Source organism: Myxocyprinus asiaticus, chromosome 23 (assembly GCF_019703515.2).
Source record: "Myxocyprinus asiaticus isolate MX2 ecotype Aquarium Trade chromosome 23, UBuf_Myxa_2, whole genome shotgun sequence".
Lineage (NCBI taxonomy): Eukaryota > Metazoa > Chordata > Actinopteri > Cypriniformes > Catostomidae > Myxocyprinus > Myxocyprinus asiaticus.
This window is the reverse complement of record NC_059366.1, coordinates 42,748,796-42,764,112: the sequence shown is the minus strand read 5'-3', so window position 1 is coordinate 42,764,112 and position 15,317 is coordinate 42,748,796. Positions and strand designations below refer to the sequence as shown.

At 38.9% G+C, this 15,317-nt stretch overlaps 1 protein-coding gene across 2 annotated transcripts in view; it reads left to right on the top strand.

Moving 5' to 3' along the window:
- The first annotated feature begins 301 nt into the window (after window positions 1-301).
- LOC127413525 (fibroblast growth factor receptor 2-like) overlaps window positions 302-15,317 on the top strand; it is a 74,247-nt gene continuing 59,231 nt past the window's right edge. Inside the window, exons 1-2 of one of the 2 annotated variants that reach the window (XM_051650737.1) lie at window positions 302-823; window positions 5,746-6,005. In XM_051650737.1, coding sequence (XP_051506697.1) covers window positions 5,822-6,005 — 184 coding nt within the window. In that variant the 5' untranslated portion in view covers window positions 302-823; window positions 5,746-5,821. The remainder of the gene's footprint in view (window positions 824-5,745; window positions 6,006-15,317) is intronic. The other variant, XM_051650736.1, reaches the window with a different exon arrangement.

Genomic DNA, 15,317 nt, shown 5'->3' with positions numbered 1-15,317 from the left:
TGTACAGTATGTTTTTAAGCAATTTAAAGGGCCTTGTGTGGGGGGGCGGCGGGGACCCAACCCCGAATGGATGTGCCGCTGGGTGTCGCTGTTTCAGAGACAGCTTGACTGCACACCGGCTGTATTCTGCAACAGTCGAGCGCTTCGGCAGAGCGTATCTATACAGGCGAGGAGGAGGGAGACCCCCAGTTCCGAACAAACTCTGTAGGATTGCGCAGAACTGCAGTTAGGAGCGGGTTGAGTCTGCTCGGAGGGGAGCTCGCGCACTGAGATCTGTGATTGGCGGAGAAACGGAGAGTCCAAAAACTATATGCCGGTAAACGTCTCGGGTTTCAGGGGGAGTGACATTTCTTTAGAGGGTTGGAGAAAGAGAAAAAAGAAATCTCCATAAACCCGACAAAGCGTCTGAGAACGGAGCCACTATCCTCAGAGACTGCGCGTCACGTCAGTGGAAATGTGTATTTTCGCGGGGATGTTTTTCACACCGCTTGATACAATGTTGCATTGCGTGTCGGTTTAGAAGAAGGGTGCATTGATTTTGCGCGAGCCGTTTGGTGAAGCAGTAACACAACTTGGTTTCCGACGAAAAAAAAAAAGTTTATGGGACGCACTTTTTTCCATTTGAAGGATTTACACAAACACTCACGGATACTATTTAGTTGCCCGCTGATGGCATGCGATCCTTTCCTCGGTGCACTGTGATTTTGCCCTGTTGGATTTGGGAATAGTGGATAGTTTTGGTTGCATTCCTCACTGGATTCGGCCCATGCATAAGTCCCGTTTATATGCGGATCCTGAGCTTCGCTATTCTGCTCCTCTTCTTGTAAGTCTTATTATTATTTATTATTTTTAAATTACATTTATTTTAAGGGGAGGTACAACAAGTGAACAGACTGTTTACTTTTCTTTAATTAAAATGAAAAGTTTTTGTATTACAGTACACATTTATATTGTGACTTTATCCATTTAAACTTTTGGAAAATGCGAATTAAACATAATACAGGCATATTCAGAAGTGATATGGATTCCACAGAAAGTCCTTTTTTATGTGATCAACAATTCTGTAACTGGTAATTGTCAGAACTTTTGTGAAAATGTTGTTTATGCAACAGACATGTAATAAAACACGTATTTTGCCCTTTTATTGAGATAAAATACTCCATATAGCCCCTCTCATTGATAAAGCCCATGTTGAAGGTACCTTAATTAACCTATTATGAAACTGAGATACATTTACTATATAGGCAAATGTCACTAAGAAAATGGCTTTGGAGAGATGCATGCCAGTGGTGATATAAAATCATAAGAATTAATATTTATACATTCTGTTGGCTGCTGTTTTGGATGTTTTGTGAGAGTTTGGTAGTTGCAAAATTCTTAAATTCTCCTAAAATCATTTTCTTATGGTTGTAGTTCCTCCCCTTAATAACTTGCCTTAACAAAATGCAGATTTTCAGTAGAATGCATTTTAAGTGTATTCGTTTATTGGAATGTGAAATTTTGCGGTGTATGTTTTTTTTTTTTTTAAATTATGATAAAACATTTAAAAAAAAAAAAAAAAAAAAAAATCAAATTCAAAAATGCAACCAATAAAGAATTGTTGTTTTTCAAGGCTCAGTCTGGCATGCATATTTTCTCTCTTCTTTTTTTATTATCTTTTAATCTCCTATTGTTATGGCAATTAAAGGTTCATGTCCTGAAACCTGTGGTTACATTAAGATGTCAGGACAATGCAGTAGATTAAATTGCATACATTAAGTTTGCTTTTAAATGTTAACTTTGCAATAAGAAATTAGTGTTATCTGAATTTCCTACGTTTACATTGCATGCAAAGCTCTTTGTTAAACTGATTTTTAATATGTAAAGAGTAAAGGTATTAACTATCAGTAATGAAATCTAATAACAATTTGCATAATGAAGTTAATCTAATGTTAAAGCATATCAGTTCTTTCGGTAATCAAGTAATACAGTCATGATAAACTCATTAGGGGTTGCAGCTCGACAAACATTAGAACTGATCACATTAAGTTCAAGTAACAATTCAAATGTAATCAAAGGGCACACTACAGCTCATTCCCAGGGGAACACCAGTATTTTCTTTAGCGCTTTCAGTGTGAAGTCTTTGTGAACTGATTTGAATGCGATGGCGATTAGCGCCTTTAGATTGCATTTTCCTCTCGTTATATTCCGAAGACAGTTGCATTGAAGTCTAAAATAGTGCATATGGCAAGAAAAGTTATCTAAAGGTGACGTCATGCATTGCAGTGTGAAATATTTGTCAAAATCATCAGCCTCCTTTGCATGTCGAACATGAGTAAGAAAAAAAGAAAAAAAAAAGATGTGCCTCGCATTACGATTTCCTAGTGCATTCATTTAAATCATACCCTTTACATTTAGTGCATGGCATATGATTTAAAATCTGCAGAAAGTAACATTGCAGTGCTTTAAAACAAAACTCTTATCCTACAACACCCAGCACTGCTGTCGTTGTCTCATATTATAAACTAACACACCATACCTGCACACTGCTACGGAAATACCGTCACCCCGTTTGATAAATGCATGATCACTGAAGGGACCAGTAACGCAACCGATCGCGCGCCATATCTCCAGAGAGCGCGCGTATCAACAGGGATCCTTCATGACGTTACCTGAAATAAACATCACTTCAGGAGCAACTGGCTCATTCTCATTCCCGCCTTTTTGTTTTTGTTTTTGTTTTGAGTATTTGAATCTTGACTTTGATTTGAAGTCACATTCTTGTTTGTGGATATAGTATATTCCATTGGAATAAAAATTAAAAGCCAAACTATGTGCAGTGGATGGCTGGATGGATGGATGTTTGGATGGATTGATGGATGGATGGATAGATAGATAGACAGACAGATAGATAGATAGATGGATGGAATGATGGATGATAGACAGTCAGATAGATAGTCAGAGAGATAGATATATAGATAGACAGACTAGATAGATAGATGAACTAGATAGATAGATAGATGGATGGAATGATGGATGATAGACAGTCAGATAGATAGATAGATAGATAGACAGACTAGATAGATAGATAGATAGATGGATGGAATGATGGATGATAGATAGTCAGATAGATAGATATATAGATAGACAGACTAGATAGATAGATAAACTAGATAGATAGATAGATAGATGGATGGAATGATGGATGATAGATAGTCAGATAGATAGATAGATAGTTGTGCTCAAAAGTTTGCATACACTGGGAGAAATTGTGAAATTTTGGCATTGATTTTGAAAATATGACTGATCATGCAAAAAAACTGTCTTTTATTTAAGGATAGTGATCATATGAAGCCATTTATTATCACATAGTTGTTTGGCTCCTTTTTAAATCATAATAATAACAGAAATCACCCAAATGGCCCTGATCAAAAGTTTACACACCCTTGAATGTTTGGACTTGTTACAGACACACAAGGTGACACACACAGGTTTAAATGGCAATTAAAGGTTAATTTCCCACACCTGTGGCTTTTTAAATTGCAATTAATGTCTGTGTATAAACAGTCAATGAGTTTGTTAGCTCTCATGTGGATGCACTGAGCAGACTAGATACTGAGCCATGGGGAGCAGAAAAAAACTGTCAAAAGACCTGCGTAACAAGGTAAAGGAACTTTATAAAGATGGAAAAAGGTATAAAAAGATATCCAAAGCCTTGAAAATGCCAGTCAGTACTGTTCAATCACTTATTAAGAAGTGGAAAATTTGGGGATCTCTTGATACCAAGCCAAGGTCAGGTAGACCCAGAAAGATTTCAGCCACAACTGCCAGAAGAATTGTTCGGGATACAAAGAAAAACCCACAGGTAACCTCAGGAGAAATACAGGATGCTCTGGAAAAAGACGGTGTGGTTGTTTGAACAGTATTGACTGGCATTTTCAAGGCTTTGGATATATTTTTATATCCTTTTCCATCTTTATAAAGTTCCATTACCTTGTTACACAGGACTTTTGACAGTTCTTTTCTGCTCCCCATGGCTTAGTATCTAGAATGCTCAGTGCATCCACGTGAGATTTTTTGGATTTTTCCCCTTTTTCTCCCTAATTTGGAATGCCCAATTCCCAATGTGCTTTTAAGTCCTCGTGGTTGCGTAGTGATTCGCCTCAATCTGGGTGGCGGAGGACGAATCCCAGTTGCCTCTGCGTCTGAGACCGCCAACCCGTGCATCTTATCATGTGGCTTGTTGAGCACGTTGCCATGGAGACATAGTGCGTGTGGAGGCTTCACGCCATCCACCACGGCATCCACGTTCAACTCACCACGCGCCCCACCAAGAACAAACCACATTATAGTGACCACGAGGAGGTTACCCCATGTGACTCTACCCTCCCTAGCAACCGGGCCAATTTGGTTGCTTAGGAAGCCTGGCTGGAGTCACTCAGCACGCCCTGGGATTCGAACTAGCGAACTAGTGAACTCCAGGGGTGGTAGCCAGCGTATTTTACCACTGACCCAGGCCCCCACTCATTGACTATTTATACACAGACACTAATTGCAATTTAAAAAGCCACAGGTGTGGGAAATTAACCTTTAATTGCCATTTAACCCTGTGTGTGTCACCTTGTGTGTCTGTAACAAGGCCAAACATTCAAGGGTATGTCAACTTTTGATCAGGGCCATTTGGGTGATTTCTGTTACCATTATTATTTAAAAAGGAGCCAAACAACTATGTGTTAATAAATGGCTTCAGATGATCACTATCCTTAAATAAAAGACAGTTTTTGTGCATGATCAGTCATATTTTCAAAATCAATGCCAAAATTTCACAATATCTGCCAGGGTATACAAACTTTGGATGGATGATAGATAGATAGATGGATGGATGGATGGATGGATGATAGATAGATAGTCAGACAGACTAGATAGATGAATGGATGGATGATAGATAGTCAGACAGACTAGATAGATAGATAGATAGATAGGACTAAAATAGAATAAAATGCTTTTTAACAGTGCTTTAAATTTGTAGGACTTGTTATGGATAAGGCTAAGCAAAAGTGGCAAATAAGCATTCGTGCACCGTCTGATGGAGGGTGTTTTGTCAGGTTTAGTGTGTAGGTGTTAGATGGTAGGTAGGACTAAAACAATCAGAGCTTTGGTATGCCTGTGGCAAGGCTCGTTTAACAGCATTTTAACACATGGACCTTGAGTTTCTATCGCAGACTCTCTCTCTTCCTTACATGCATGTTTGTTTAAATACATTATGAGGACTGCAAAATGAATTCTATTGTTTTTATACTGAGCTAATGGTATTTGCTGTCCTACAACCCTACATTTTCTTTTTTATAACGTTGTTTACTTCATGTTTATTAAGCTGTATGAATTACAGGGACACTTGGGATGTCTTTATAATCAGGTGATGTCAGGTTTCTGTACATTATGTGGACAGTTTGGTCATAATGCAGGTTTACTTGCAGGAATGACTAAAATCAACAAATCTTAATTATACCGGCTGGATATTTACAGTTACCATACTATGTATTTAGAGAAGAAGTGTTGTTGATCAGTGGTTGACTCTGAAGTTTCTGATTTTATGAGATTCTGCATATCAGTTATTTTTGATGTATGACATTGGCACATGACTTTTCTAATTGTTCTGTCTTTTTTCTCATCTTCTCCTTTTCAACTTGGAAAACATCTAACCTGGCTGCTGTCTACGCTGTCCTCTACCTGTGGGATTTACAACCTTTCGACCACTCTCCTCAGCCCAGGTGATTGGAAGGAATTCCAGTGAGTGACAGAGCACCCAGCCTGAAGTTCATGGTTGGGTGGAACTCCTCAGATGGGATCTGTGTCCAGGGGGAGGTCGAGGAGGGGGGGATGGGGTGGTACACCCGCTGCTGATGGGATGTCCGCTTTGGGGTGGCTTCTGGGTGTGCTTCTGCTTTTGACCCTGACAAGAGTGTCCGTGGCACGGCCATCGTTAAGGATCGCTGGGAAAGTGGAGACTAAGCTTGAACCAGAAGGTAAGATCCTGCAAGGGATGGCAAGCCCCAACATTTTGAATATCAGCTTTTCTGCTCCAAGCTCTGGTTGATTTCTGACCCTGCTGTTAGGAAATCTCAATGCTTCATTGTTGACAAGAAAACAGATGCATTATTACGGCTTAATTGCAATAAAAACAACAAGATTCTCCTACACAGCTGCACCTATGTGTGCAAATATTTAGTTTTTATTGGGGGAATTCTCTGGAAAATAAGGAATTTGGGTGAAAAGGCACTTAAGCAGAATTTCTTGTGGTAAAATATTCCTCGTTGGCTTCATTCATCATTAGTTATAGATTTATTTATGAGATGTAACTTTCTGTTCAACCAATTCAAGACTGCCAGGAAAGTTTTGAGGGGGCTGCTTTGCTATGATGTGTGGTTTGGCATTTTTATGAGCTCTCGTGCTATATTGCTGTAGTATGCAAACCCTAGGAACCACTATTTTTGCATTGAGCACATGTTTTGAAACGCTGATAATTATGTAGATAAAGTGGTTTGAGCATATCGTTTTAAGGTTTTATAATGTATGGAATAATTTTTTGTGTGGTAGGTTCTTTTCAAAAGAGTTGCTTTTAGGAATTTTTTGGTTCCACCCGTGACGTCTTTTTTCGTTTTCTTCCCCCATATTTTCTCTTTCTCCATCTGTCTGAGTTTAATGTTGTTCTGAACTGTGGACCACACACATACCTGCTAGCTTGGCATGTAGACGCAAACCAACCAGTATTAGTTTGTTTGGGAAGAAAATAAACCCCACTTGCATTCAGATTTTTGTTAAAATGAAACGAGAGACTTTCTCCCCCGCTTTTTTGTAGGTTTCCTGACTTTCTTTAAACGGGATGTGGTTTGTCATCATCTTCATTCCTAACCCGTTTGAAAAACACTTGTTTTTCTTTGTTTTTTTACTAGTTGAGGAGTGGCAAATTCCCTGTGGCGTGTCTTGGCAACAGTTTGCGATGGTGTACCATAAGTAGTTGCAATTGTTGATGCCATTTTTCCATTTCGCTGTTTCAGCCAACGTGGTCAATTGTGTTTGGGCCAGCAGATAATTAGAACTGTTGAGTTGAATAAGCCTGCTTTTGTTCTTCAAGCTTTACTCACTATATTAATGAAAGGTTTATCAAACAAAATCACTTTAAGGGGCCACCCCACCCCCCAGCCAACACTGTCCAGATACCCTTTGACCTCAGGGTCAGAAGAGGTCCATACATGCCCACAGTAGGGTTAAAGGAATAGTTCACAAAAAAAGAAAGTTCTGTTATAATTTACTCACCCTCATGTTGTTCATGACCTTTTTTCTGATGTGGAAAACAAAATATGATATTTTCATATTTGTTCTCCATACAATTAAAGTATATTATGACTAGGGCTTGTCAAGCCTAAAAAGGACAAAGAAACACCATAAAAGTATCATTAAGGTAGTCCATTTGACTTGTGCGCTATATTTCAAATTTTCTGAAAACATTTGATTGCTTTGTGTGAGTAACAGAATTAAATTATTAAGTAATTCTTCGCTGAAAATCTTAACTCCATTGCACTTCTCAAATCTTATTTGTGCACTTTACAGCCCCTGGTCACATTATGTTTTCATTGTAAGGGCAGCACGAAGAGATTTCATTTTATTTTGTGTTACATGGAAAAATAATCCATGGAACACACACACACACACACACACACACACACACACACACACACACACACACAGTATATATATATATATTTTATGGAACTATTTCTTTAAGAGTGAAGTAGAATGCCTTGTGTAATGTCTTATAAATACAAAAAGACATTCTTTTTCACTATATTTGATACATTTTCCAATCACTTGTCCTTTGTCAAAAGTCAAATGATTAACTTTTCCCCTCCTAGCACTAAGTGGTCTATGTTGTGGAACTTTGTAAGACGATTTGCACTTTTCTCTCCTATCATATGATGGAAGATTACGGGGAGGTCATGTGACAGAGGATTAAGTGGCTGAAGTGGTGTCATGTGATGCTGATAGGCTTGGAGATTTTGGTGAAAGGTGTAGAGCACTAACCATACCACCCACTGTCTTGTTTTACAGACAAGGGTGTGTTAAACATGTTTACCTATAATCTCGGTATGAATGAACAAAACATGTATCATTTCAACAAAAAGCCAGCCATTAAACGCCCACCCCTGGGGGGAAACTACAATAGCCCTCACCTGATGTGGTGGGTTGTAGCCCCTTTCTGGGAGGGGTAATTGTTTAAGATAGCATATCAGTTGAGTCTTCTTGGAGCAGTCCAAAACTCAGAGTTTTGTGTAAGTTAGTCTTTTTGTTTACTGGCTTTAAAGCTGAAGTTTGTAATTTTTCAGTTTTTTCGATGTTAAAATACTTTCTGCTATCCCAGTTTAACTTGCTAAAATAACTGTAAGTAAGCCGTTTGTATGTTGATTTCCATGAAAAGTTATCATTTTTCAGTTCATTTGAGCAGCCTAATACAGCAATATAGACTCAGCCAATGGTGTGAGTTTGGGGTGGGACTATCTGTTTCGACAGCCATGACTGGGGGAGTGTTCGGGAAACCAGTTTCAAAACAGTCATTATTTCTGCAATTCAGTTTGGTGACCCTAGTGGTGCAAAAATTATACACTTCATCTTAAAGTCCAATGTTTTTTGAAGGAGGTTTACAAAATATTCCCGTATCTTCCTGACTCAGCGATTTTGCTTGCTTAAAATGAGTTATTTGTAATCTGAACGATCGTTGTCTCTTTTAAGATGTGAGGTTGGTAGAGCGGTCAAAATCTTCCGGGAGGATGGAAAATGACACGTTGTGAAAGTTTGGGAATGCAAACTTGGATCACATGTAATCTGACAGGGCTGAGAGCACAATAGAGTTCAAGCTCTTCGTCTTTATTCCTTCATTCCCTGCTGCCCCATAAGGTTTGAGGTTGAAACCAGAGGTAAGGCCAAGCTGACAGAGCAGTGGAAAACGTGTGATCACACACATGGTTGGTCAGGATCATTGTTATTTGGATTCCGTGATTTATTTATTGTCATTGGAGTGGTTCTGCTAGTGTTTTAGTGTTCGCTAGTGTGTCCCGTTGGTTTGGACAGAATTAGACACAGTCAAACTGGGCTTTGATGATGTTTAAAACATTGGGTAAAGTTCCAAGTAAAAATCTTGCTGTCTTTCCTGCCATCACTCTTTCTCCTGAATCGGAATTGTACCAATTCCACTCTCTTGTGCTCTTTACCCTGAGGGCTTTCCAGCACAACTCAGACATTCTTGTTCATGTTGAGAATGGACAAACCTGTAACACCAGTACTTTGGGGTGGAATGCACAGGACAAGACACAACACTTCTAGGGATGTGCAAAACAGCATTTTTTTTTAAATCGAATAGTCGGTGGGTTGCGTAAACGGCTAGTCAAAGACGTCCTGTCTACTTAAGGCTAAGGTTGTGGAACATAGAAAACAGAAGTATACTTTGGGCTTTCGGCTGGTTGTGAGTTAGCACACTCTGATTGGATGCTCTTCTCAAGGGGCGTTTACATAAGTCGTGTTCTTACATTCAAAAGCAACTAGAGGGAGCGCAATGTAATGGAGACCTGTTTTTAATAGTTGGATTTAGCGTTATCACGGTACCAAAATTTCAGTAGTTGGTATCGATACCAGTGAAATTGATTGTTTCTTGGTACCAATTTCGATACCACAGCAAAAATATGCTAATGTGTTATTGGACACACCAGTTTAGTTATTTTTAATGATTTACTAATTATTTTACTAATCATAGTATAATTTAATTTATTCATCAAAATGGTGTGTAATCAATAAATTCTTAAAACTTTTAACAATTGAAAATAGAACTTTTCAAAAAAAAAATAAATTGCAAAGTTTTATTCAACAGCTGTCTTGCCTGTGATATTTTGATTAATTATTATTATTATTATTATTACAGTGAATATTACATTTTACTATACAGTTGTAATATGTTTTTATTCAATTTCAGGCATCTAGATTTTATTTTAAATCGTGCTTTTATTTATGACGTGTGTTTTTTGCCGGAAGCTTCGTTTTCCCGGATAAACAGTTCATGGCATGCTCAGTGTGATCATTGAAGACTTTTATGTCATGTCTTAAATCTCATCTCTTTACAGTGGCCTTTGAATCTGACAAATGAAATGTAGGACACAGTTTTGGAGTGTTTGTATTTTAGATTACTGGTGTTTGTGTACGTGGTAATTTTGAAATGTTATGTTTTAAATGTTATTACTGTGAAGCACTTTGGTCAACTCTGTTGTTTTAAATGCAATATAAATAAAGCTGAGCTGAGATTAAAGCGCAAATACTGTGATTTTAATTATATAAATATACATTTTACATGTGCTGCATGGTTCACAATGGATTAGTGCTCTGCTCTGTCATCTCAAACAACGTAAATGATTCTCAATGTCTGTTGAGTTTCTAGTGGATGAGCGGTCGGATTTATTTAAAGTACGCAGCTTATCCACAGTAAGATTGCAGCCTTTAGCAGTTTAATAAATCACACTAGGACATGTCATGATTTTTATTTGATTAACTGTCCATTTTAGTGTACAAGGAGTTGTTGTGTGTCAGTCATACTGCGCGCTAGTACCGCGCAGTATGACTGTGGGTGCTCGGTACTACTGGTACTGCAGAAACACTGGTATCGTTACATCTTTTTTATTTTGGTATCGACTTGGTACCGATGTACCGGTACTTTTGACAACACTAGTTGGATTATTTTGAACTTGACATGCCTTCTTAAAACACAGTGCTTATTGCAGGATGTGATGTGATGCAAGGGCCAGTAATGTACATCTACATGTGTATGGATGTAAAGGGGATGGATTTAAAGACATAGCCTTTCCGAGAGGGTTTTACCATACAAAAGCATGCTAAATATAACTCCACTAAACAAAAAAGGATTCTAGATTGACCTCACGAATCGACTGGTAAGTTGTTGGATGACTAGTTGACTATCACCACGACCCATCCCTTGACTCCACAAAGATGCTTGGCCTTACGCTCTTTCTAGATAAGCATACTTAAAGTGACCACCTGCATGTAGTAGGGGGTTTCCTGGGCGAATGGTGCTTTGTTTAAACCAAACGGTCCTAAATCTTGATAGCAAGTCCCTGTAATAAAAGTGTCAACTCACTCCCTTTGTTTATTGTGTTTCCCTGGGTGAATGAAGCCACACTCCCCATCTAAACAAACTAAAAGCTGTTGGAAAGTTAATGTTCCAGGTACTTTTATAGCAATTAGCTGATGTCGACTCTCTTCAACGGTGTCTGTTGAAATGTACAGTGTGTACTCAGAGGGATTTGCTCCTTTACAAATTAATAATTTTAATTTTAATATTAATAGGACCTTTTATGCACACATGTTGATTTGTGGGCAATAGTGAGAAGTAAGAATGTATGATTTTAATTAGGTAAAATAGTAACTAAATTAGATTTTTGCATTTCCTGAAGAACATTTGAGTATTGATTGATAAGGTGTTGTAGGTGGTTTCTAGGGTGTTGATATCCGGTTGCTAAGCTAGTGTTTTGAGTGAGTTTTAGGTTGTTGCTATGGGGTTGCTAGGGTGTTTAAGGTGGTTGCTTACTGACCCATGTCTAAAGAGCCCACCCCATGTCTCTATGATATTCTAGTCTCTAGATATACGTAGGTATGGGCTAAATCTGGTGGGAATTTTGTGCCCATTTTATCATCTGTCAGGCGAAAAATCAAAAGTCCCATCGCTTAGGGAAGAAACCACAGACCTCTCCTCAACAAACTGCACTATTTGATGTACCATTCATGTCTATAGCACCAACAGTATAGAATGAGTCATGCACCAAAGTTGAATACTTATGGTTAAGGGTTTTTTCAAATACACCACCAAATTCCAACATTTGTATGTGACTTTGATGGTTTTGGAGGGAAATCTGGCCAATTAGATGTAGCATTTGGGTGCCCGGATGTTTGTGTCGGTTGGTTGCCGTGGGCGCCCCTAAGCGGCCTATGACATTGGCTCGCCATGCCATTGTCATGACAATAAAGCTTGCTGAAATTACAATTTGAAAGGCGATTGTGATTAGGCAAGAAAAGGAGCGGCTATGGAAGAGTGTTGGGATTTAACTGCTGGAGAAATAGAAGGGGTGAGAAAATGGAGCAGGAGGGGATGAGAAAGGAGAACAAAAGGATTGCACATCTTGTGTGGAGGGTGTGTGGTGTAGATATGTTTGCTTGAGGAGTTGGGGTAGTTGGGTGTAGAACAAGGTTTCCCAAACTTTTTTCTCCTGTGATTTAATATGTGGTGTTGCTAAGGCAAGCATAACTTACTATTGCTAATACTTATGGTTATGGATTTGAATAAATCTCTAACCCTAAGTATTAAACCATTTGTTCTACGGACATGAATGTTACCTCAAATTGCATGACTTGTTGAGGAGATCTATGCTTTTACTTTTTGCAATGATTAGATGGACAATTTGCACTGATGAACATTACAATAGTGATAGACTCGCATTGAAGGAGATACCCGAGCCATATCTTCTTCAGATTCAAGTTATACAAATGCAGGTATCTCCTAATCTCCTCACACACACACTCTTGAAATGCACATGCACTGTTAATGTTTCCACCTGTTGTTTAGAAGTGATTACATCTTCTTCTAGCGCTTCTTCATGACAGCAATGACTCAACTGTGAGTGTTGTCACCTTGTGGGCCCGCTAATTAGTGTAAATAATTCCAGACGCATGCACGTGCGTTCAGAATATGTGCGGTTTCAAAACACGCATTCAGTGCTCGAGAACTCTGCTGATGACGGAATTTGCATCATGCATCCTATATGAATAATAAAAATAAAATAAAATACAGTACTCATATTCATGTCTGACCAAAGTATACTTTGGGCTTTAGTAAAAAACCACCCATAACAACTTAACAACCATATAGCTACATGTTTATGTAACTGGTCCTTCTCGACCCACTCCGAGTGGGATTTGAACCAGCGTCAGCCGGCATGGAAGGCGGGCGCGCCAACGAGGAGGATAAAGGCTACAGCCTCTAGCATCAGTCGATAGTGCACCTCTTAGGCCAGTGGAGTGAGGTTTACACATACCGCACAGCTAACATACCAGCTGGCTCCCGTTACACTCACCCATCCTAAACCACACTCCCATCCGGGTCACAGCATCTCTGTAACCGGTCCTGTTCAACCCGCTTCGAGCGGGATTTGAACCGGCATTAGCTGGCATGGGAGGTGGGCGTGCTAACAAGGAGGCTAAAGGCTACAGCCCCTAGCGTCAGTCGTTAGTGTGCCTCTTGAGGTCAAGGGAGTGAGGTTTACACATACCGCACAGCTAACATACCAGCTGGCTCCTGTTACACTCACCCATCCTAAACCACACTCCCATCCGGGTCACAGCATCTCTGTAACCGGTCCTGTTCAACCCGCTTCGAGCGGGATTTGAACCGGCATTAGCTGGCATGGGAGGTGGGCTCGCTAACAAGGAGGCTAAAGGCTACAGCCCCTAGCGTCAGTCGTTAGTGTGCCTCTTGAGGTCAAGGGAGTGAGGTTTACACATACCGCACAGCTATCACGTACCTGTTGGCTCCTGTTACATTTAGAACTCTTTAACAAGCACATAGCGATGCTAGCAACCACCCATCCAACAGCCTAGCATTGTGGCAGGCAAGCAACACTCATATTTTCTTAAGAAAATGTAAAAATCTACTTAGGCAATGTTCTAACTTTTTGATAAATGTATTGAATAGTAAATTTGACAAAAACATTTTTTTAATATAAGAACAGAGAAAAGTGTTTATATATATATTAGTTTTAGGCCACATACACACTAATCAGTTTTAGGTAATGGAGAGTGTTTTTGAAACACTGCACTTTCGATGGAGAAAAATGCTGTTCTAGAGTGGATGAGAGATTAATGCATTATGAAATGAAAACAAAGTATGGATGTGGCCTTAATTTGATACTTTTTCTTTAAGAATTATACATTGTAAATTAATTTAACTTGGCTTCAGCACTTTTGTTACAAACCCCTTGGATTTCCATTATGAATCACTAAGAGTTTGAAATATTGGAAAGTCCTCATGTAGAGGGAATGCAAGGGTGTTTACTTATATCATCAGAGATATATTAAACGCACCACATCCAGCTGACATAGAGCACTCAGTGATGCACGCAGAAGTCTTGATTCCAATTCCATATCACAAACCGGCGCAGACAGACAGATGAAAGTGTGAGAATTGGACAGACTGGATCCTGTCACAGTTTTGCAGAGAGCCTAATTATCTGCTGCAATGGAGGCACAAATGAGATGTGGTGCAGCGGGCAGGAAGTGCTAGATGGTCTGTATCTGTCACTTCTAATGGGATATTTGATAATAGCTGCCACTCAAAGGGGATGGCACTCTCTTCAAAAGCTTTCCCAGGAAAATACAAGTCAACAGATTCAGTCACACCTTGAGAAATTGAGCTTGCATGATTGCCTGCACGTGTTTTACCTCAGCACAAACACAAAATATGTTTTTAAAGAATGGTTCACCCAAAAATAATTATTATTATTTTTTTGTAATTTTCTTTTTATATGGAGTATAAATAATGACAGAACTTTCATTTTTGGGTGAACAATTCCTTTGAAGTCATGTATAATTCCTGTAAAAGAAAAGGAGTATGTTCATTCGAGTAGAATAGGATGTTTCTCTGACCTTCTCCCTTTCCCATGACAAAATCTGGAATTTGTGAAATGTCAACAGGTTGTGGATTTGTGGAGGGTTGGTGTCTCAGGGATGGGGGTAGAGGTGGGGAGCAGGGTGAGGGGTGAAAGGTTAAAGAGCAAATCAGAGAAGCAGGAGCTGGTTATGATGGCAAAAAACAGATGTACTAGATTCAAAGAATAAAGACAGAGAGTGAAAGCATGGCGAATGTTTAAAGATTAAGGTTACTAAGATCTTCTAGTGTTTTTTTTTGTTTTTTTTTTTGTGGCAGAACAGACCTTAATTCTGTTTATGGTTGGGTTATATAGCTAAATAAATAATATCTTGATATTTATCACCTTGTCGACAGTGTTTAGTATCTTGATATTTATGTATTTGCTCTGAAATGGTATTAAAGGTTTATTAAATGATTCTGAAAGGGGTGAATGAAACCATCATTTCAATCGAAAAGCATAGTTGCCATAGATTTAAAATATTTTAAGAAATATTCCAGGTTTAATACAAGTTGAGCTCAATTGACAGCATTTGTTGCATAATGTTGATTACCACAAAAATTTATTTCAACTCGTCTCTTCTTA